Source organism: Oncorhynchus nerka, linkage group LG28 (genome assembly GCF_034236695.1).
Source record: "Oncorhynchus nerka isolate Pitt River linkage group LG28, Oner_Uvic_2.0, whole genome shotgun sequence".
Classification (NCBI taxonomy): Eukaryota; Metazoa; Chordata; class Actinopteri; order Salmoniformes; family Salmonidae; genus Oncorhynchus; species Oncorhynchus nerka.
The window spans coordinates 68,446,837-68,472,202 of NC_088423.1; the positions used below are offsets into that span (position 1 = coordinate 68,446,837).

The 25,366-nt window shown below is 43.3% G+C and overlaps 1 protein-coding gene across 1 annotated transcript in view; it reads right to left on the bottom strand.

Annotated features, from left to right (window-relative positions):
* LOC115118725 (immunoglobulin superfamily DCC subclass member 3-like) overlaps positions 1 to 25,366 on the bottom strand; it is a 144,977-nt gene that overhangs the window by 114,599 nt on the left and 5,012 nt on the right. Inside the window, exon 2 of the mRNA XM_065013047.1 lies at positions 19,351 to 19,656. Within this exon, the coding sequence (XP_064869119.1) occupies positions 19,351 to 19,656 (306 nt within the window). The remainder of the gene's footprint in view (positions 1 to 19,350; positions 19,657 to 25,366) is intronic.

Genomic DNA, 25,366 nt, shown 5'->3' on the forward strand with positions numbered 1-25,366 from the left:
AAGCTAAATAATGAAATGATCCAACTTATCTTCAACACATTGGCATCAATTTAACTCAGATCTGTGTTCTCCCACCTGGGAGGTAGATTAGATAGACACCTGTGAAGACTCTGCGGGCATCCAGAGCTCTGAGCCCTTCAGCCCAGCTCAGCATTACAGTCAGAGAAATCATATTATACCTCAATCTCCCAAGAGCAGAGAGAGATATGACCATGCACAGCAGGGTAAAATAGACACAGTAATCTGCACAGTGCTAACCACATTGGTCCTTAAAATGCTATATATGTCTGTTTTCCAAGCAGGGACGTAGGCCTTTGGTAAAGAGGAAAAAGTGTCATGTTGCATTTTCTCACCGAGGTGAATTGCAGAGGCAGTGGCAGGAACTCTCAGCAGCACCTCTCTCATTGTGGCTGGGGAGAGGAGTGGAGAGGAGGCTGGGAAGGGGGCGGGGGCACGCTGTCCTGAGTGGTAACAGAATACTGGTGTGTGTGTTTGTTGTGTGTGTATGTAGAGAAATTAGATGTATTTATTTTAGTGAGTGAAGGAAGGATGAGCGCAGTCCCCAGTGAGAATTAGCAGTCACCAGAGACAAGAAGAATGACAGGGAAGACCACGCCCCTTCGTCTGTGATTGGTCAACAGTACCACTCCTAATAGAAGTGAGAACTATGGACGGGATTCTTCAATTAAGTCATTCAATGAGAGATGACTAGTTTTCATTCAAGTTTTTTTCACTTGTGAAATACTGAACTAAATATCTAACTAAGACCTCCTTGGCAACAACTTCAACATTTCTGACAGATTTCTTGATTTATCCTAGATACATTTTGGACTATTTTGAGAAAATGTATACTGGCTATGTTGTTGCAAACAGTATTATTGCCGTTCTTTTCCAATTTTTCCCGCAAAGGTATTTTAAGGGTGTATGCGAGGCACAGGCATCCGCTTCGCTTCCTAGTTCTGCTTGGAGCAAAACGAGCCTAGTATGCAGGCTCCTTTACCCTGCTGCCTCCATCACAGATCACTCTCTGAGTCCCCAGACCTGTCGTTGTTAGCTCCATCAGGAGAATTACTCTCATTATGTGTCTGTCTGCAAAGCATCTGTTACCTTATATCTACCCAAATTGTGAAAGAAAAAACCAATCTCTCTCTCTCTCTCTCTCTCGCTCTCTCTCTCTCTCTCTCTCTCTCTCTGAATTCAATTAAAGGGGCTTTATTGGCATGGGAAACATCTGTTAACATTGCAAGTGAGGTAGATAATACAAAAGTGAAATAATAAATAACAATTAACATAAAACATTACACATACAGAAGTTTCAAAACAATAAAGACATTACAAATGTCATGTTACATATATATTCAGTGTTGTAATGATGTACAAATGGTTAAGGATACACAAGGGATAATAAATAAGCATAAATATGGGTTGTATTTACAATGGTGTTTGTTCTTCACTGGTTGCCCTTTTCTTGTGGCAACAGGTCACAAATCTTGCTGCTGTGATGGCACACTGTGGAATTTCACCCAGTAGATATGGGAGTTTATCAAAATTGGGTTTGTTTTCGAATTCTTTGTGAATCTGTGTAATCTGAGGGATATATGTGTCTCTGATATGGTCATACATTGGACAGGAGGTTAGGAAGTGCAGCTCAGTTTCCACCTCATTTGTGGGCAGTGTGCACATAGCCTGTCTTCTCTTGAGAGCCATGTCTGCCTACGGCGGCCTTTCTCAATGGCAAGGCTATGCTCACTGAGTCTGTACATAGTCAAAGCTTTCCTTAGGTTTGGGTCAGTCACAATGGTCAGGTATTCAGCCACTGTGTACTCTCTGTTTAGGGCCAAATAGCATTCTAGTTTGCTCTGTTTTTTTGTTAAATCTTTCCAATGTGTTAAGTAATTATCTTTTTGATTTCTCATGATTTGTTTGGGTCTAATTGTGTTGCTGTCTTGGGGCTCTGTGGGGTCTGTTTGTGTTTGTGAACAGAGCCCCAGGACCAGCTTGCTTAGGGGACTCTTCTCCAGGTTCCTCTCTCTGTAGGTGATGCCTTTGTTATGGAAGGTTTGGGAATCACTTCCTTTTAGGTGGTTGTAGAATTTAATGTCTCTTTTCTGGATTTGGATAATTAGTGGGTATCGGCCTAATTCTGCTCTGCATGCATTATTTGGTGTTCTACGTCGTACACGGAGGATAGTTTTGCAGAATTCTGCATGCAGAGTCTCAATTCTCTCTCTCTCTCTCTCTCTCTCTCTCTCTCTCTCTCTCTCTCGCTCTCTCGCTCTCTCTCTCTCTCTCTCAAGCCAATTTCCCAGCAGGAGGCCCAGTGTATTGCGGTTCTATTGAGACAGTCTCCTGACCTGTGCAGCCCAGTCATTGAGCTGAGTGTCAGTGGGAAGTGCAGCAGCAGGGCAGTTTCAAAGGGCCGGGCTGGTGGAGGGAGGAAGGGGGGTGAGGGGCGGGGTTTCACCCAGAGACAAAGGAAACCCGAGGGAGATGGAAGGCTGGCGCTTCAGCATCCACCCAGTCAGGAGGCTAGGATGAATGGGAGGTTTACGGAATAGCATCTCCTCCAACTACTCCCACACATACACACAATAATAATCAACCAACGCCTGGGAACACACACACACATCATCGCCCAATACCTGGGGAAAAAAACGTTTAAAGCTGTTTCAATGCTGCCAACACACTCACCACTCTCCATGGTGTTATTGTTTACCTCCGTGGCGGACTTTCATGGCAATATCCTTCACATCTAGAAAGAGATTCAATTAGTTTATTCCTCCACAGATCTACACAATGAAGGTTAAAGGTTAAAGCTGTAAAAATCTATAAAAAATACAAAAACGGAGATGTCTTGATTTCATTTGTCTTCACAGCCCAGAGTTAATAGTTGGTGGAAGCACCTTTGGCAGTCATTACAGCTGTGAATCATTATGGGTAATATTCTACCTTTGCACAACTCTTAGGGCAACATAGGTCCATTGTTTGTTGTAAAAATTGCTCATACTCAGTACATTTTAGCTGGGAATAATTGATGGACAGCAATATATCAAACCTTGTCTCAGATTTTCAAGCAAAATTAAGTCAGGACTGAGACTAGACTACTCAACACTCAACACCTGTTGGAAAGCCATTCTGGTGCGTTTGGTATAAACATTTGTGTAATTGTCTCTCTGAAAAGTAAAACTCTATCCCAGGGTTAGGTTTACAGAAGACTGAGGCTGGTTTTCGTTACATTTTTTTTAAAACCTAGGCTTTGCTCCTTGCAAATTTCCTCTGATCCTAACAAAGTCCCAAGTCCCTGCTGATGGCACGGTGAATTGTTTGGTTGATTTCACATTGAATTCACGTTTGACAAATGTAAATCAAAACTAGATGTTGAACTGACTTCTGTGTCCAGTGGGTGAAGCTTCAGTAATCACACCACCCTTTGCAGGACAACACTGCCTGCCTGTCACTGGGCTTGTAAAAGCTGCAGAAAAATGACCCCAAAGTAACAATTGAGCATGAGCCCCAACACAGACAAAAACATGAGGATATATACTGTATCCTCCAACCACATTTCCCCCCACATACACACATAATAATAATCATCCAATACCTGGAAACACACACCACTGCCCAATACCTGGAAAAACCTTTTAAAGCTATTACAATGTGTCAACACACTCACCACTCTCCACAGAGGGCTTTCTGGGTGTCTGACTGAGTAAGTATAGTGTTATAGTTTAGCTCTGTGGCTGGCTAACATGCCAGTATTCTTTACATTGCACCCCTCCTCCTGTGCTAAGCTAAGCTACAGGAGTGTTTTGCTAGCACAGACTGGAATATGTTCCCGGATTCTTCCAATGGCATTGAGGAGCACACTGGCTTCATCAATAAGTGCATTGATGACATTGTCCCCACAGTGACTGTGTCTACCCTAACCAGAAGCCATGGATTACAGGCAACATCCGCACTGAGCTAAAGGGTAGAGCTGCCGCTTACAAGGAGCAGGACTCTAACCCAGAGGCTTATCAGAAATCCCACTATGCCCTCCGACGAACCATCAAACAGGCAAAGAGTCAATACAGGACTAAGATCAAATCGTACTACACCGGCTCAGATGCTCGTCGGATGTGGCAGGGCTTACAAACCATTACAGACTACAAAGGGAAGCACAGCCGAGAGCTGCCCAGTGACACAAGCCTACCAGATGAGCTAAATTATTTCTATGCTCGCTTCGAGGCAAGTAACACTGAAACATGCATGAGAGCATCAGGTGTTCCGGGCGACTGTGTGATCACATTCTCCGCAGCCGATGAAAGTAAGACCTTTAAACAGGTCAACATTCACAAGGCTGCAGGGCCAGACAGGACATTACATTTACATTTAAGTCATTTAGCAGACGCTCTTATCCAGAGCGACTTACAAATTGGTGCATTCACCTTATGACATCCAGTGGAACAGTAGTGCATCTAAATCTTTTAAGGGGGGGGGGGGGGTGAGAGGGATTACTTTATCCTATCCTAGGTATTCCTTAAAGAGGTGGGGTTTCAGGTGTCTCCGGAAGGTGGTGATTGACTCCGCTGTCCTGGCGTCGTGAGGGAGTTTGTTCCACCATTGGGGGGGCCAGAGCAGCGAACAGTTTTGACTGGGCTGAGCGGGAACTGTACTTCCTCAGTGGTAGGGAGGCGAGCAGGCCAGAGGTGGATGAACGCAGTGCCCTTGTTTGGGTGTAGGGCCTGATCAGAGCCTGGAGGTACTGAGGTGCCGTTCCCCTCACAGCTCTGTAGGCAAGCACCATGGTCTTGTAGCGGATGCGAGCTTCCACTGGAAGCCAGTGGAGAGAGCGGAGGAGCGGGGTGACGTGAGAGAACTTGGGAAGGTTGAACACCAGACGGGCTGCGGCGTTCTGGATGAGTTGTAGGGGTTTAATGACATGTACTCCGAGTGTCTACACTGATATTTTCAACCTCTCCCTGTCTGAGACTGTAATACCAACATGTTTCAAGTAGACCACCATAGTCCCTGTGCCCAAGAACACTAAGGTAATCTGCCTAAATGACTACCGACCCGTAGCACTCATGTCTGTAGCCAATAAGTGCTTTCAAAGGTGGGTCATGGCTCACATCAACACCATTATCCCAGAAACCCTAGACCCACTTCAATTTGCATACCGCCCCAATAGATCCACAGATGATGATCTCTATTGCACTCAACACTGACCTTTCCCACCTGGACAAAAGGAACACCTATGTGAGAATGCTATTCATTGACTACAGCTCAGCGTTCAACACCACAGTGCCCTCAAAGCTTATCACTGAGCTAAGGACCATGGGACTAAACACCTCCCTCTGCAACTGGATCCTGGACTTCCTGACAGGTCTCCCCCAGGTGGTAAGGGTAGGCAACAACACGTCCGCTACGCTGATCCTCAACACAGGGGCCCCTCAGGGGTGTGTGCTCAGTCCCCTCCTGTACTCCCTGTTCACTCATGACTGCATGGCCAGGCACGACTCCAACACCATCATTCAATTGGCCGATGACACAACAGTGGTAGGCCTGATCACCGACAACGACGCGACAGCCTATAGGGAGGAGGTCAGAGACCTGGTCGTGTGGTGCCAGGACAACAACCCCTCCCCCAACATGATCAAGACAAAGGATATGATTGTGGACTACAGGAAAAGGAGGACAGAGCACGCCCCCATTCTGTAATGGAACAGGTTGAGAGCTTCCAGTTCCTTGGTGTCTACATCACCAACGAACTAACATGGCCCAAGCACACCAAGACAGTTGTGAAGAGGGCACAACAAAACCTATTCCCCCTCAGGGGACTGAAAAGACTTGGCATAGGTCCTCAGATCCTCAAAATGTTCTACAGCTGCACCATCGAGAGCATCCTGATGGGTTGCATCACTGCCTGTTATGCAACTGCTCGGCCTCCAACCACAAGGCAGTACAGAGGGTAGTACATATGGTCCCGTACATCACTGGGGCCAAGCTTCCTGCCCTCCAGGACTTCTATACCAAGCGGTGTCAGAGGAAGGCCCTAGAAATTGTCAAAGACTCCAGCCACCCTAGTCATAGACTGTTCTCTCTGCTACCACACGGCAAGCAATACCGGAGCGCCAAGTCTAGGTCCAAGAGACTTCTAAACAGCTTCTACCCCCCAAGTCATAAGACTCCTGAACATCTAATCAAATGGCTACCCAGAATATTTGCATTGCCCCCCCACCCTTTTATGCTGCATTGTCGGAACTAGAAGCACAAGCATTTCGCTACACTCGCATTAACATCTGCTAACCATGTGTATGTGACAAATACAATTGGATTTGATTTGATTGGCTACTTCTCTCTGTTATTATCTATGCACAGTCACTTTAATAACTCTACCTACATGTACATATTACCTCAATTACCTCTACTATCGGTGCCCTCTTCACACTGACTCTATACCGGTACTCCCTGTATATAGCCTCGATTTTGTTCGTTTACTGCTGCTCTTTAATGATTTGTTACTTAATTATTTATTTTTTTAGGTATTTTCTTAAAACTGCATTGTTGATTAAGGGCTTGTAAGTATGCATTTCACTGTAAGGTCTACACCTGTTGTATTCAGCATTTCACTGTAAGGTCTACACCTGTTGTATTCAGCATTTCACTGTAAGGTCTACACCTGTTGTATTCAGCATTTCACTGTAAGGTCTACACCTGTTGTATTCAGCATTTCACTGTAAGGTCTACACCTGTTGTATTCAGCATTTCACTGTAAGGTCTACACCTGTTGTATTCAGCATTTCACTGTAAGGTCTACACCTGTTGTATTCAGCATTTCACTGTAAGGTCTACCTGTTGTATTCAGCATTTCACTGTAAGGTCTACACCTGTTGTATTCAGCATTTCACTGTAAGGTCTACACCTGTTGTATTCAGCATTTCACTGTAAGGTCTACACCTGTTGTATTCAGCATTTCACTGTAAGGTCTACACCTGTTGTATTCAGCATTTCACTGTAAGGTCTACACCTGTTGTATTCAGCATTTCACTGTAAGGTCTACACCTGTTGTATTCAGCATTTCACTGTAAGGTCTACACCTGTTGTATTCAGCATTTCACTGTAAGGTCTACCTGTTGTATTCAGCATTTCACTGTAAGGTCTACACCTGTTGTATTCAGCATTTCACTGTAAGGTCTACACCTGTTGTATTCAGCATTTCACTGTAAGGTCTACACCTGTTGTATTCAGCATTTCACTGTAAGGTCTACACCTGTTGTATTCAGCATTTCACTGTAAGGTCTACACCTGTTGTATTCAGCATTTCACTGTAAGGTCTACCTGTTGTATTCAGCATTTCACTGTAAGGTCTACACCTGTTGTATTCAGCATTTCACTGTAAGGTCTACACCTGTTGTATTCAGCATTTCACTGTAAGGTCTACACCTGTTGTATTCAGCATTTCACTGTAAGGTCTACACCTGTTGTATTCAGCATTTCACTGTAAGGTCTACCTGTTGTATTCAGCATTTCACTGTAAGGTCTACACCTGTTGTATTCAGCATTTCACTGTAAGGTCTACACCTGTTGTATTCAGCATTTCACTGTAAGGTCTACACCTGTTGTATTCAGCATTTCACTGTAAGGTCTACACCTGTTGTATTCAGCATTTCACTGTAAGGTCTACACCTGTTGTATTCAGCATTTCACTGTAAGGTCTACACCTGTTGTATTCAGCATTTCACTGTAAGGTCTACCTGTTGTATTCAGCATTTCACTGTAAGGTCTACCTGTTGTATTCAGCATTTCACTGTAAGGTCTACACCTGTTGTATTCAGCATTTCACTGTAAGGTCTACACCTGTTGTATTCAGCATTTCACTGTAAGGTCTACACCTGTTGTATTCAGCATTTCACTGTAAGGTCTACACCTGTTGTATTCAGCATTTCACTGTAAGGTCTACACCTGTTGTATTCAGCATTTCACTGTAAGGTCTACACCTGTTGTATTCAGCTCACGTGAACAATAAAATGTGATTTGATTTGATTGCTCCAAGGCAAAGTGGTGGCATCCTTTTTGATCTTGAGGAATTTACGGATATCTTGGATATTGACTACTACAATTATCTTCTCAATGCCAGTGGAGGCTCCTCAGATGAGGAAGGGGAGGACCATCCTACTCAGTGAATTTAAGCAAAATTTTAATAGTGAAACATCATCTTTTTTTTAGATAAAACTATACTAAATGTATTCAAGTAACCAAATAACTGATTAAAACACACTGTTTTGCCATGAAGATTTACAGTAGCCTCAATAGCACTCGCTTGGGTACATTGACTTCAATACAAAACCTTTGATATGATTTAAGAGGAACTGATAGTTACGTTCGCCCAGATGACAGCCCTGCAGTGCTGTTACAGGTAGCCTCTCTCTCTCTTCCATTCTGCTCCTCTTATATCCCTGACAGCCCTGCAATCTTCTATTTTATAAACTCTCATTCAACATCCCAGCGTAAGGCTGGGAGGGAAATGTAGTGCTACAATACTGAAGCAGGGGAGGTTCTACAGTGTAGCTGTCTGGGATACTGTATGTATAGAAAACACACACAAATGGTAGTCAGAATGGAGTTGTACCTATTGTCTATTTTCACCTTCACTCTTCATGTTTGGCCTCTCCTTTTCTCCACCCAACACCCCACCGTGCTTCTCTTGATCCCCCAGGGTTACCCAGGTCAATTACAGACTCAGAGCCTGAATGGGCCCCAGAATTAAAATAAATTATAACTTAACAAAGCTTAAACTCTTTCCAATTAATGCATAAAAAAGGGGACAAAAGCCTGTCATTTCGATTGATCCTATTTTGTAAGCGAGGGCTTTTATGATCAGTTGCCTGGTGACAGGCGTGCGTGTGGGGTATAAAAGGAGGACCATTAAGGAAACCGCTGGTCCGACCGGTCTACTATACTCAGCACTGTAATTAATTGAAATGATGAAAAGCTTCCTGAGCCTAAGCTAATGAGGAACTCCAAGAGAAACAGGAGGGAGAGATGGAGAAGGAGAGGGAGAGAGGCAAAGCCATCAAAGAGATAACATTTACAAAAATAAGTGTTTCCTGGACGGCTGGCCAATTGAGCGGGCCGACGGGGAGCCCATGCTGCATCAGCTCCCAGCAGAGAGCTCACACATGGCAGACAAGTAAATAAGAAGATCAATTTATGGTGGATGGGGTTGAGGGCCGGGCGGGACACTTTATCTGAGGGGGACTATAAAGAGGCTTCACTAATCGCGCCACCATTTGCATGGCAGCACTGCCTGCCTGTCACTGGGACTGCCACGGAGCCGTGGTGCAGGGAGCAAGGCTGTAATGCAGCACAAATTAGCCTAAAGTACAAATTGAGCATGAGCCCCAACACAGACAAATACACGAGAAAAAGAAAAAAAACTTTGATCTTTAGAAGTCTTGAGTAACGAACCTCTCTTTAAAGGAGAGAAAAAAGGTCTCCACTTCCTTCCCGTCTCAAATGTATTTCTCTACTGGTGGGCCCTAAAAGGATAAAAGAGATCTGAAATGGTTCAAGCCTCTCTCATATGCTAAACTGCCCCTGCTGGAGGTTGCCTATTAGTGTCTTCCCTAGGAGAGGCCTGCTGCACTGGCAGAACATAACCCAGCACTCCTGTCTGCCTCTGTGTTCCTCCCTTCCTTATAGCTACTTCACTTTCACACTTCCTGTATCACAATCCTCTGCACCAACTATTTAGACAACCCCCCAAAAGCGCAATACAGGAACAGTTGAGAGCTGTAGAGGCATCTAACAGAAACGGAAACATTCAGAGGCTGATAACATAACATCATCATAGCATTTTTTCACTTCCCATCAACACTTCTTCCCTGCTCTCTACTGGCTGGGTATATGTGGAGAGACAGAGAGGCCATGATGGTGTACACTGAGATTATCAATGTGTAGTTCAAACTCTGAAAGGGAGGAAGGTGTGAGAGACAACTCCCCTCCTTCACCTCTCCCTCCTCCCTGGGATGAAAGAAGAGCAGAGCTGTTTCACTTTTGCCACATCTCTTCTTATGTCTCCTCCAGTGAGTGAGCCACTGCGCTTCATCCAATGATTTATATATACACTAGATGACTGAAGATACCGCGCATCCATCTTGGCACTGCCCCACCGTTGTAAATCATATTTTGGAAGCTATAGAAATTCATTCATTAATGTCTACATTTGTTTTTGCCAAGTTTATTCTATTACGAACATCTTAATGCATACTTTTAAATTATATTATATGAGCTAAACACAAACATTTTCCTTATTAAGTATAATTTTGAGAGATTACTAATGTTACTGTCCTTACTACAACAACATAAATACTTAAATACATGTAATTTTGTCCTTGAAACATTAATTGAAATACTGTAGAATTTAATTCATTCCTGTTGAGGACCGCTCTACTGGGGAGTACCAATATGGCCGACCGGTGGCTTCAAAGCCCCTCAATTGCCAACACATAGCATCAGCAATCCAGGGCTTTATATACATCATTGGCTCCATCTAGCAGGGAATCACTCCAGTCCATCACAGTCTTTTACTAAAGAATAAAATACAAACAAACAAAGGCTCCTACTGGATGATATAAAAAATTTCAAAAAAGAACTACACCCACTGCTTTCGAAGAAGGAAGTATGGATTTTGCTTCATGTGATAACAATACCCAGTGTGGATTGTTCAAGCCCCTCATGATGTGTAATGATTTATAGATCAAACTCCATATCTAGCAGGGCATCTGTACGTGCTGCTATCAAAGGGACATTGATTCTGGTTTGTAAGCCCAGAAGCATTTCATGTCTGTGACAGTGCACCCAGGAGCACACAGAGACCTTTACTGACATGAGGTCGAAAGACATGAGAGGATCATGCTTTAACCACCATTTTCCCAAACAACAATAGACATGACCACGCCACGATGGGCATCATGGGACGTTGGGGCTGTGAATTCCTGCGGAGCCAATTTGTCCGTTCTCTAGCTGGGCATTTCCATTGAAAAGGACCCATTAGCACCAACATGTGAAGCTTTTAGGAGCATATCAAATTGGGTGTCAAATGACAGCTAAGAGTCTATATTTGTGGGAAATAAAGGCATAGATACATTTTCCAACCATTTTCCATCTTAAAAAGTTTGGCATAAGTTATGTATTTGATTTGTGGGTAAACAGATGGAAAAGGGGTCTTAGAAAACATCTACCCGAAAAGGTCTTGAAAGGTTTCAGAAATACATCAAAAGCCAATAATGTTGATGTAAAGACCCCTGCTAACTAATATCAACACTTATATTTACTTTTGGAGAAATGATTCCTTCTGTAAGTTTAAGAAATGTTGCCTTGTGCCTTGTAATTCCTTTACCAAAAACCCACATATCTTCACGCTTTAAGATATTTTCAAATGTCTCTACCTAATGAGAGAGGATAATGAAATCTTACAGAAGTAACAAGCAAAGGTAGACCTATCAATTAATTACAGTGTTTTTACTGATATCAATTTTGTTAATGAATTATTGAGTGATTAAAACTCGTTATTCCACGATCAAATCAGTAATGGAATTACTGCAACTGAATTGGCTACAATGGGAAATCCTAATAGTCACAAACCACAGTTGGGTCACCTGCTACTGTCCTCCCTTCCACTGGCATACTGTTGTGTTCAGCTCATAACTGTTTTCTTTGTCTTTCTGTTGTCTGGTGGTCAAACAAAGAGTGTTATAACAGTATGAGTCTGGACAACCTCCCTTTCTCTCTCCCCTCCAGTTAATGTCACCTCTGCAAGCTCCTACTGACACCTCAGCCCCTCTCTTTCCATTTCCTGTAACCAGCATCCTCACCCACTGAGCACCTCTCTTTCCAGTTCCTGTAACCAGCATCCTCACCCACTGAGCCCCTCTCTTTCCATTTCCTGTAACCAGCATCCTCACCCACTGAGCCCCTCTCTTTCCATTTCCTGTAACCAGCATCCTCACCCACTGAGCCCCTCTCTTTCCATTTCCTGTAACCAGCATCCTCACCCACTGAGCCCCTCTCTTTCCATTTTCTGTAACCAGCATCCTCACCCACTGAGCCCCTCTCTTTCCATTTCCTGTAACCAGCATCCTCACCCACTGAGCCCCTCTCTTTCCATTTCCTGTAACCAGCATCCTCACCCACTGAGCCCCTCTCTTTCCATTTAATGTAACCAGCATCCTCACCCACTGAGCCCCTCTCTTTCCATTTCCTGTAACCAGCATCCTCACCCACTGAGCCCCTCTCTTTCCATTTCCTGTAACCAGCATCCTCACCCACTGAGCCCCTCTCTTTCCTTTTCCTGTAACCAGCATCCTCACCCACTGAGCCCCTCTCTTTCCATTTCCTGTAACCAGCATCCTCACCCACTGAGCCCCTCTCTTTCCATTTCCTGTAACCAGCATCCTCACCCACTGATCCCCTCTCTTTCCATTTCCTGTAACCAGCATCCTCACCCACTGAGCCCCTCTCTTTCCATTTCCTGTAACCAGCATCCTCACCCACTGAGCCCCTCTCTTTCCATTTCCTGTAACCAGCATCCTCACCCACTGAGCCCCTCTCTTTCCATTTCCTGTAACCAGCATCCTCACCCACTGAGCCCCTCTCTTTCCATTTCCTGTAACCAGCATCCTCACCCACTGAGCCCCTCTTTCCATTTCCTGTAACCAGCATCCTCACCCACTGAGCCCCTCTCTTTCCATTTCCTGTAACCAGCATCCTCACCCACTGAGCCCCTCTCTTTCCATTTCCTGTAACCAGCATCCTCACCCACCTAGCCCCTCTCTTTCCATTTCCTGTAACCAGCATCCTCACCCACTGAGCCCCTCTCTTTCCATTTCCTGTAACCAGCATCCTCACCCACTGAGCCCCTCTCTTTCCATTTCCTGTAACCAGCATCCTCACCCACTGAGCACCTCTCTTTCCATTTCCTGTAACCAGCATCCTCACCCACTGAGCACCGACCAACACTGGATGTCCATGGACGTTGAAACGTAGTTTCCACTTTACTTACTGTGGTTCAATCACCAAAATATATATTTTTAACTCAATGTGTCTTGTCATAGCTGACATCTCATTCTTTCTGCAGACATCTTTTAATCTTCATTCAGAGCAGATATTTAACAGAGTTTTAAGAAAACGTGGTCGCATAAAAACCTGAGGGAGATTTTACTGTAATTATGTTACCAAAGCTGGCATCTGCACAGTTCTCCCACTAAATTAGTTTTTGTGTACATTTTTCATTGGACATTGTTAAAAGTAGTCCTTGTGCATAGAGTTGTATGGTTTGTTAAACTTTGTCAAAGCGTTACCATGGAATTCCGTTACCATGGAATTCCGTTACCGTGGAATTGTCAATTTCGTTACCGTGGAATTGTCAATTCCGTTACTGTGGAATTGCCCAGCTGTTCTTTTTCACTATGATTGCTTCCTCCTGTCCTGAAGCCTGGTGTCCTGCAGGCTCAGGTAACCAAGTAAAGATTCATTAAGGAGAAGGCCCTGCCCTTAGCTTCTCTTTGTCACTCAACAAAGACATCAATTCCCTGAGTCCAGCATTGGCACGCACACACACACGGTTACTATCATATGGTAGGCATGTCAGGACTCCGCGCTTCCCCATTCCCAGAAGATAAATATCACATGCTTCATTAGAATGGGGCCCTTTCTCAACACCCCCTCCTTAGGGGTCAAAGGCCATAATGTCAGAATGTGACCTCCAGACCATCAGTAATCCTTAAACTGATCAATATGAGTCACAGGGCAGGGGTCAACCATTTAAGTGACCCTGAAGAACAAAAAGGAAGGAAGCCCAGAAGAGAAGAGAACACACTATTATCTTTTCAGGAGCAGTCAGTGGTGGAAAAAGCCTTACCACCCGATGCAATGCGCTTCAACATGACACAGAGAGAAAGAAGTTGTCTGCACATAACATTACATCCTAGTTCATCCTGTAGTCAGATTGTGGAGCACATTCAGAGAGATCAGAGAGATCTGTGCTGGCCAGGTGTGGATACATGAGTAGATTCATTGTGTGACACATTCATTGTATCACTGTATATGAAATGTTGTTTGTAATACCAGCTCTACAGCTGAGCTCTACAGCTGACAAGACAAGACCTAATATTAGCCGTCCCCCTCAGCAGTGAATATTCTAATTGGCCCAGGTTTGACCAGGGGTAGGCTGTCATTGTAAATAAGAATTAGTTCTTAACTGACTTGCCCGATTAAATAAAGGTCAAATAAAAAATAATACTCCTCGGGTGCTGAGCTGTCAGTCACCCTATTAAGGGGGACCGATTTTCATTTCACCCCCCCCCCCAGTTGTACATCCACTCCACCCTCAGACCACTAAATCATAAATAAGAAGTCATGGAATAGTCAAATCCAGGATTTTCTCTCATGTAAAAGCGGGGAGAAACTGAAACGGTAACTATGGGCTGACTTTTGAGAGAAAGCCTCCCTACGGAGGTTTTAAGAGGTTTCTTGTGTCTGGCGGCGCCACTGAGCAATGATGACTTTTTCCCGTGGCCTGCGAGATGCAAGGCCCTCCCCGTGACCACTTAGCCACCTCGGTCCCATTGAGCGGCGAGGCTGCATGGACACAACAGCACAGCAGTGAGCTGTCTCCTTCCTGGCCTGTGTTACACACAGGGCAGGAATCTAAGCCCTCTGCCAGCCTTTGTCTGTCAGTGTGTAACTCGACGCAGTACAGAAGAGCTTTCAGAAACGCTTAACTGTACAGTATCACAAAGGTGCTGCTTTGATTGCTCCCCACGACCTCTGCAGGGAGAGGATGCCTGTGCATTTGAGTTACTATATTGTAGGCAAGTGTGTGTGTGTGTGTGTGTGTGTGTGTGTGTGTGTGTGTGTGTGTGTGTGTGTGTGTGTGTGTGCAAGCACAAAGGGTTTTTAAAAGAATACTAAACATTCAACTGACCCATTGTTCTCCAATGTAAGGCAGTGACATATGCTGTTTTTTTTCTTCCACAGAAACACATGGGTTTGTCTATTGTTCTCCAGCACTGCACAGCAATGGAGCGCTGGAGAACACCACATCATCATTAACAAACATATGAAGGTACAGAGTTCAACACAAAGGGTTCTCTATTAGCCGTTAAAGGACAAAGGCTGCTGCACAAGCTTGGAGACCACATCAATTACTGTGGCTGCCTTACTTAAGACACCACCAACCCTCTGCTCTATGGTCACTTCACTGTTCAGTTACAACGACCCGAAGCCTCGTGAAGCAAGGAGACAAGACCTTCTGAAAATAACAAGCGCCACATAACATAACACATTCACTTTGAGACTAACTCCAGTGGAGGCTGCTGAGGGGAGTACGGCTCATAATAATGGCTGGAATAGAGTCAGCGGAATGGTATCAAACACATCAAAAACATGGTTTCCATGTGGTTGAGACTAGAGGTCGACCGATTAATCGGAATAGCCGACTAATTAGGGCCGATTTCAAGTTTTCATAACAATCGGTAATCGGCATTTTTGGACACCGATCATGGCCGATTACATTGCACTCCACGAGGAGACCGGGCAGGCTGACTACCTGTTATGCGAGTGCAGCAAGGAGCCATGGTAAAGTGCTAGCTAGCATTAAACGTATCTTATAAAAAATCTTAACATAATCACAAGTTAACTACACATGGTTGATGATATTACTAGTTTATCTAGCTTGTCCTGCGTTGCATATAATCGATGCGGTGCCTGTTAATTTATCATTGAATCATAGCCTACTTCGCCAAACGGTTATTTAACAAGAGCATTCGCGAAAAAAGCACTGTCGTTGCACCAATGTGTACCTAACCATAAACATTAACGCCTTTCTTAAAATCAATACACAAGTATATATTTTTAAATCTGCGAATTTAGTTAATATTGCCTGCTAACATTAATTTCTTTTAACTAGGGAAATTGTGTCACTTCTCTTGCGTTCTGTGCAACAGAGTCAGGCTATATGCAGCAGTTTGGGCCGTCTGGCTCATTGCAAACTGTGTGAAGACCAACTTCGCCAAACGGGGGATGACTTAACAAAAGCGCATTTGCGAAAAAAGCACAATCGTTGCACGAATGTACCTAACCATAAACATCAACCCCTTTCTTAAAATCAATACACAGATGTATACTTTTTTAAACCTGCATATTTAGTTAAAATAAATCCAGGTTAGCAGGCAATATTAAACTAGGGAAATTGTGTCACTTCTCTTGCGTTCATTGCACGCAGAGTCAGGGTATATGCAACAGTTTGGGCCGCCTGGCTCGTTGCGAACTAATTTGCCAGAATTTTACGCAATTATGACATAACATTGAAGGTTGTGCAATGTAACAGGAATTTAGACTTATGGATGCCACCCTTTAGATAAAATACGGAACGGTTCCGTATTTCACTGAAAGAATAAATGTTTTGTTTTCGAAATGATAGTTTCTGGATTTTACCATATTAATGACCCAAGGCTCGTATTTCTGTGTGTTATTATGTTATAATTAAGTCTAGGATTTGATATTCGATAGAGCAGTCTGACTGAGCGGTGGTAGGCAGCAGCAGGCTCGTAAGCATTCATTCAAACAGCACTTTCGTGCGTTTGCCAGCAGCTCTTCCCTGTGCTTCAAGCATTGAGCTGTTTATGATTTCAAGCCTATCAACTCCGAGATTAGGCTGGTGTAACCGATGTGAAATGGCTAGCTGGTTAGCAGGGTGTGCGCTAATAGTCTTTCAATCGGTGACGTAACTCGCTCTGAGACCTTGAAGTAGTTGTTTCCCTTGCTCTGCGGCTTTTGTGGAGCGATGGGTAACGATGCTTCGAGGGTGGCTGTTGTTGATGTGTTCCTGGTTCGAGCCCAGATAGGGGCGAGGAGAGGGACGGAAGCTATAATGTTACACTGGCAATACTATAGTGCCTATAAGAACATCCAATAGTCAAAGGTATATGAAATACAAACAGTATAGAGAGAAATATTCCAAAAATAACTACAACCTAAAACTTCTTACCTGGGAATATTGAAGACTCATGTTAAAAGGAATCACCAGCTTTCATATGTTCTCATGTTCTGAGCAAGGAACTTAAACGTTAGCTTTTTTACATGGCACATAATTGCACTTTTAATTTCTTCTCCAACACTTTTTTTTGCATTATTTAAACCAAATTGAACATGTTTCATTATTTATTTGAGGCTAAATTGATTTTATTGATGTATTATATTAAGTTAAAATAAAAGTGTTCATTCAGTATTGTTGTAATTGTCATTATTACAAATAAATAAACACATCGGGAAAAAATCGGCCGATTAATCGGCTTTTTTGGTCCTCCCATAATCGGTATCGGCGTTGAAAAATCATAATCGGTCGACCTCTAGTTGAGACCACTACATTGACTCCATACCAGACATTATTATGAGCCGGTCCTCCCCTCAGCAGGCTCTACTGGAATTACTCCACTTTCTTATTGACCGAGTCACTGGTGCTTCCTGCTTTAGTTTTTGCTTGTAAGCAGGAATCAGGATAGAATTAAGGTCAGATTTGCCAAATGGAGGGCGAGGGAGAGCTTTGTATGCATCTCTGTATGTGGGGTAAGGTGGTCTAGAGTTTTTTTTTCTCTGGTTGCACATTTAACATGCTGATTTGAGTTTCCGTGCATTAAAGTGCCCGGCCTCTAGGAGCGCCGCCTCTGGATGAGCGTTTTCCTCTTTGCTTATGGCCATGGTTCCATTTCCTCTTTGCTTATGGCCATGGTTGCAATGCTTAGCACTTGACGTGGAACTCAAGTGAATCCAAAAAAGAGCTTTGTTGCTAGAGCGGAGCCTAGAAAATTCATCTTGGTGCCAGCAACCAGCAACAGGGCGATCAGTAACACTTTGAGATTACAGCAGGCACAAGAACGCAGTGTGAACGTCAAGTATAAAGGCTTGCTAATAGTAAATTACAGAGAAGAGTACAGATTATGAAATATTACCAGGGACAACACGAAGGGAGGGCAAAATCCAAAATGCTAATGTATCTGTGTAAATAAGGCAAACCATCAAATCCATCTCCCTGGCTCCCTAAGTCGCTCATATTGGGCTCATCCAAACATAATGTGGCTCCAATATTAAAGCTTGGTAAATACAGTAGCCTGTTGGTTACTCTGACTGTATAGCCACGTATCCAGCAGCGGTCGGCTACATGAGAGACATTCTGTAGACATGGGTTGACGAACCCAATGTCAGATTTCACCACCTTCCAACAATAGTGATGGCAAAAAGTTCTGCAGATTTAAACTTAAACCTACATATTATTTAGTTATTGTATTCATATTCATTGTATTCATTGAGCCAAACTTGCTAGCAATCAACAAATACCTCTCCTATTACCAATGTTGGTAATATGTTGGAAATGGCTAATTATGCTTTTCAATAACATTGTAATAACATGGTACTACCATGGCAGTAATAATCCCGTAGCAAGGTTATTAAAGGAACACCTAGTAAAACTGACTATCCTACCGATCCCCGACTTCGGCGATGTCATCTACAAAATAGCTTCCAATACTCTATTCAGCAAACTGGATGCAGTTTATCACATTGCCATCCGTATTGTTACTAAAGCACCTTATACCACCCACCACTGCGACCTGTATGCTCTAGTCGGCTGGCCCTCGCTACATATTTGTCGCCAGACCCACTGGCTCCAGGTCATCTACATGTCCATGCTAGGTAAAGCTCCGCCTTATCTCAGTTCACTGGTCACGATGGCAACACCCACCCGTAGCACGCGCTCCAGTAGGTGTATCTCACTGATCATCCCTAAAGCCAAGACCTCATTTGGCCGCCTCTTTATAGTTCTCTGTTGCCTGTGACTGGAACGAATTGCAAAAATCGCTGAAGTTAGAGACTTTTATCCCTCTCACCAACTTCAAGCATCTGCTATCTGAGCAGCTAACCGATCGCTGCAGCTGTACATAGTACATCGGTAAATAGCCCACCCAATTTACCTACCTCATCCCCATACTGTTCATATTTATTTACGTTTCTGCTCTTTTGCACACCAGTATCTCTACCTGCACATGACCATCTGATCATTTATCACTCCAGTGTTAATCTGCTAAATTGTAATTATTCGCCTACCTCCTCATGCCTTTTGCACACAATGTACATAGACTCTTTATTTTTTTTCTACTGTGTTATTGACTTGTTTATTGTTTACTCCATGTGTAACTCTGTGTTGTTGTCTGTTCACACTGCTATGCTTTATCTTGGCCAGGTCGCAGTTGTAAATGAGAACTTGTTCTCAACTAGCCTACCTGGTTAAATAAAGGTGAAATAAAAACTTACTGGCGGCCTGCACCCTGGCCCTGCGGCTCACCACCAGACCAAAGGAGTTCTGGCCCACGCACTCATAATCCCCTTCATCAGTTGAGCCGTCAGACTTGGTCCTCTGGAAGCGTCCAATCAGCAGAGTGCCGTTGTGGAACATGGTGTAGTATTGGTCAACCACCAGGAGGACTCCGTTCCGCCTCCACTGCGTGGTGATTGGTGGGATGCCGTCCACCTGACAGTGCAGCATGAGGGGCTGCTCCTGCACCGCGATGATGTCACTGGGCTCCAGCGTGAAGGAGAGCTCTGCTCCCGATGTCACACCTACACAAATAGAAGAGAAATACATACGTTACACCTACACAGCTACACAGAAAATACACACAGCGCTCATGAGCAAACAGCCTTAGCAAGCTAGGTTAGAGTTTGGTCTCAGGAGAATTCATTCATTCACACTCACTAGCAAGAACATATTTTTCAGCACAGTGACAATGAACGATCCACACCTACAAGCACAAGAGAATAGACAGCCAGGTGAATGTAGAAAGAACAGACTGGTCAATCCTTTCTAAACACAGAGCAACCATGGAGTTGTGGTTGCAGATATTGATGTGTGCTATAGAATAAAAAAGCAGAATAACTGTACACTGTGATTACTGTGCATGCCACTGTCTGCCAGCTTCCAGTCCCATAATAAACCACCTTGATGTGCTGTTGACAATCCGCCTACCTATTGCCTTTGAGACATGATGCACTCAATACTGTCTCGTTCTGCTCTCGCAACAAACAGAACACACCGCTGGCTAGTGATGGAGGAAAAACATTGATACAGAAAAACTACTCAACTGTCATACTTGTGTAAAAGTAAAGATACTTTAAAAGAAAATGACTTAAGTAGAAGTGAAATACTACTCAAGTAAAAAGGCAAAAAGTACTTTGGTTTATACTTAAGTATCAAAAGTAAAAGTAAAATGATAACTCGTATAACGGCACAATTTTCTTTTTTAAATGTATTTACGGATAGCCAGGGGAACACTCCAACACTCAGACATCATTTACAAACAAAGCATTTGTGTTTAGTGAGTCTGCCAGATCAGAGGTAGTAGGGATGACCAGGGATGTTCTCTTGATAAGTGTGTGAATTTTCCTGTCCTGCTAAGCATTCAAAATGTAACAAGTACTTTTGGGTGTCAGAGAAAATGTATGGAATAAAAAGTACATTATTTTCTTTAGGAATGTTGTGTAAAAGTTTTCCAAAAAATAAATAGTAAAGTACAGATACCCCCCAAGAAACTACTTAAGTAGTACTTTCAAGTATTTTTACTTAAGTACTTTACACCACTGCATATCAGGATATTATTTTTGTTGATATATCGTATCGTTTGACAATATCGCAATATTATTATTCCGCTAAATGGCTTCACCTGCACCAAAACTCCAGTATTTTTTTTAGCTTGTTCTTGTTCTCCATCATCTTTTTAAATAGGGAGGCAATTTGTTTTTCAGCACTTTTATTTCCATGACTGATCCAAACGTGTTTTCTCATGGCTCTCTCTTGTCCCTCTGCAGCAGACATATGAGGAGCAATATGTTTGGAACATCGAATCGCAATAAAATCACAGTATCTAATCACAATAGATATCATGAGAATCGTGAGAATCGCAATACATACAGTATTGTATCGGCACATAAGTATTGTGACAACATCGTATTGTGAGGTCCCTGGTAATTCCCAGCCCTATTGCTGGGCCACATTGATGTTTCCTTACTCTGTTATCACCTGCAGGGCCAATCATCAACACCAAGAGCAAGGTGTCAGTGATGATGTGATTGTCACTTTGAAATCTGCTTCTTCTGCCATGGATAAAAAGGAATTCAGAAGGTGTTTGTAGGCAGTAATAAACATTCATTTAGGACAGCAACTCAAACGACTGCATTTTGAATGGCTTGAATACAGGTTTGCTCAGATCAATAGTGGAATGCAACAGAGAGAGGGTTTCGAAATGTCTGCCTTTCAGAGACACGAGCAATGCCTTTTGAGGGCAGATAGAAAAAGAGGCTAAAGATTATGGCCAAGGTCACTGGGGACTGTTGTGTTTTCATCATTTTATCTGCTGCACTCATTTCATATTTGTCTTACAGTAACATAACTGGAAGATTCTTTCCTCTTCCCCTGACCTGGTGACATATGAGAGAGAGAGAGAGAGAGAGAGAGAGAGAGAGCTGATTGAGGACTCTCCATCTAGTGTCCATCTACACTGAACAAAAATATAAATGCAACGTAAAAAGTGTTGGTCCCCATGACATGGTTCCTGAGCTGAAATAAAATACATTTTCCATATGTACAAAATGCTTATTTCTCTCAAATGTTGTGCACAAATTTGTATACATCCCTGTTAGTTAGCATTTCTCCGTTGTTAAGATAATCCATCCACCTGACAGGTGTGGCATATCAAGAAGCTGATTAAACAGCATGATCATTACACAGGAGCATCTTGTTGGAGGAGAAATGAATGTTAATTTCTCTACCATAAGCCACCTCCAACGTTGTTTTAGAGAATTTGGCAGTATGTCCAACCGGCTTCACAACCGCAGACCATGTGTATGGCGTTGTGTGGGTGTGCGGTTTGCTGATAACAACGTTGTGAACAGTGTGCCCTATCGATGGCAATTTGAATGCACAAAAATACTGTGACGAGATCCTGAGGTCCATTAAAAGTGCCATGAAAGTCAAGCTTAGCGGAGTCTTCTGAACCTCCGTGCTCTCAGTATCAGGTTTCAGCTGCTGAAGGACTAAGCACTAACAGTCCCTGCCTCGGACCCAGGAATCTGGGCGGGAGGGGCGGCACAGGGGTCAGCAGAGAGGACCTCCGGCGTCATCCCTCAAATCCCATCCCAGGAATACTCTCCTTTAAGTGCAGACAAGGAATGCATTGACATGCTCTCCTTTCTAAACCGTTTCCCTCCCTCCCTCTCTCTGCGAGGTAAGTAAAGCTCCTACGAGACCAAAGAGACATCAGCGCTACCGCCTCTGAAAAACAAAGGGGTGGTGAAATATTTAACCCCTTGCTGGCCGTGCTGCCTGCACAGAGCGCTCTGCTCCGCTGCCCCAACAAAGCCTGAGCGCTCCACACACACAGGAAGCCAGCGCAGTCAGCACAGCTACCAGTACATGAACAGCAAACGAAGAGAACGCGGGTACAGAGGCAATCAGTCACGCTTCCTGTCATGGGCAAAACAATGTTGGAAGCTAAAACACCCATTAGACACTAAAAAGCTTCTGGACACAAATAAAGCGTTAGAGGATACAAAAGTGTTACATTATACATATTCTTAGGAGACAGAGGGGCTCTGTTTCTGACCTCTGGATATAGAAGGGATGTTCATGCCAAGCTTTCAAATCTGTCACAGGGCATTAATAGATGTTATCCAGCATCAGAAACCCAGATAACGTCTCAATGCAAGTAGTATTTTGTCGCCCGTAGTAACATCAACAAACTGAATCTGTGTTATTATCATGTCAGTGATTTCAGCAGCAGAACATGGCTTTATTAAGGTATTTCACAGAGATGAGACATTCATGAATGCATTGCAGTGTGTCCTTTTAAGGTGAACAGGAAGCTGATGAATTCAATGAATGAGTTGGTTTTTAAATGAATAAAGCATGGAGAGAGAGCAGAGTCCTGCAGGTTTTCAAATGATAGCTTTGACTGATTGGCTCATCGATGTCATCAGATAGACTCGGAGGTCTGTGGACTCTCACAAAGCACTGATGACTGCCTCCAAGACATTAAACATTAATGTCCACATGGAACATTCATGACTGCTTCCAACACGGTCTTTGTAATCAACATGTATGAAAAAAAGGAGACGAGGAGAGGTGTAATAACAGACGGGTAAGAAGAGAGAGAGAGAGGGGAGAGAGAGAAACAGAGAGAGGTGGACAGCATTGCCAGCACATGAGCACAACAGAAGCACTGAGCAGCGAGCTAAGATATAGAGGGGTCAGGGTTATGGATGAGGAGGGGAGGGATGGCTGGCTGGCTGGCTGGCCATGCGTGTGTTGTGTGCTGTGCTATGCTGTGTGGAATAGGAGAAGAGTGGCCAGCACAGCTGTAGATGCCAGAGGTCAGAGCAGAGCCACACTGTCAAAGAGAGAGAAAGAGGCACACACAGTCAGGCAGACCCCTCCTCTTAATGCTCCCTTTAACAAGGGAAAGGGGACCCTGGGGTTTGGGATTACCACCGTGGGAGACCAGAAGCCTGCCAGGCTGAGAGAGACAACTGCTGGCTAAGTGTGGCTCGTGCTCGGGCTTACTACTGGCCTTCAATAAAACCCACCGTGCTACTGTACGAAGAACTGGAGGGAGGGAGGCATCCACAGCCTCACAAACAAACTGCTGCATTTGGCTAAATAATAACCAAGCTCTTATCAACATGGTTAGTGATCAAGCGGTCAAAGCTGCATCACAGCACATTCTGTTGCGGAGCAAAAACACATAAAAAGCTTGGTTTAATCAATCACAGACAGTGAGCATCCTGAACACTGCAGAACAATGCATACTTAATGCTCCCATAATTTCCTCCTCAGTAAAAAGCACTCCTGGGTAATTTGTCCCGTGTCACATGAGGCACTTCAATTTCAGCAGCCACTGCTGTTGTTGTCTAATCAGACCCATACAGCCACATATCTGGATCAGAGCATTACAATGCAATCAAGAGGCAGGTCTCAATTACAGATGCACACTCTCTTGAGAAGTGTGTAAATTGGACCATTTCTTGTCCTGCTAGGCATTCAAAATGTAACAAGTACTTTTGGGTTTCAGTGAAAATGTAGGGAGTAAAAAGTACATGATTTTCTTTAGGAATGTAGTGAAATAAAAGTACAAAAATCTAAATAGTAAAGTAAAGTACAGATACCCTCCAAAAATACTTCAGTAGTACTAATACTTAAGTATTTAGTATTTTTACTTAAGTATTTTACACCACCGGTTGGCAGAATAGGCACATGTACAGGTAACTGCCAAAATAATGGAAACATTTGAGTAAATGAGGGATACAAAGTATATTAGAAGAAAGAAACCACACAGGTGTGGTTCCTGAGTTAATTAAGATATTAACATCCCACCATGCTTAGGGCCATGAAGAATAGTGTCACATCCCTCCAATAGAGTTCCAAACACTAGTAAAATCTATACCAAGGTGAATTGAATCTGTTCTGGCTTGTGGTGGCCAAACAGCCTATTAAGACACTTTATGTTGGTGTTTCCTTTATTTTGGCAGTTACCTTAATATAGCTTCATTTACATATTTTAATACAATATTTCAGAAAATGTGTAATGAAAATAGTATCATATTTGTGTCTATATATAACTCGTAATGGACATTTTGATATACGTATATATAGATTTAAAAAATATTGTATTCAGTGTAGTGCCTGCCTGGCATTAGCCTATGGAGTATACTATCAAGGCTACATCCATAATGGTGTTTTTTCCTCTCTAAAGTAATAACAGAAATGACAATAAAATTATGGTTTTTGTGTTCAGCCAAGTCTTTCCTTCGAAATGGCTATTTCTGACAGCAGCCAATCAGACTCTGTAACATCCATAACGGAGGGTGTAACATCCACAACAGTCATTTTCCTGTCTAAAGTTCTAAAAAACTATCTCTGACAGCAGCCAATCAGACTCTGTAACATCCATAACGGAGGGTGTAACATCCACAACAGTCATTTTCCTGTCTAAAGTTTTAAAAAACTATCTCTGACAGCAGCCAATCAGACTCTGTAACATCCATAACGGAGGGTGTAACATCCACAACAGTCATTTTCCTGTCTAAAGTTTAAAAAAACTATCTCTGACAGCAGCCAATCAGACTCTGTAACATCCATAACGGAGGGTGTAACATCCACAACAGTCATTTTCCTGTCTAAAGTTTTAAAAAAACTATTTCTGACAGCAGCCAATCAGACTCTGTAACATCCATAACGGAGGGTGTAACATCCACAACAGTCATTTTCCTGTCTAAAGTT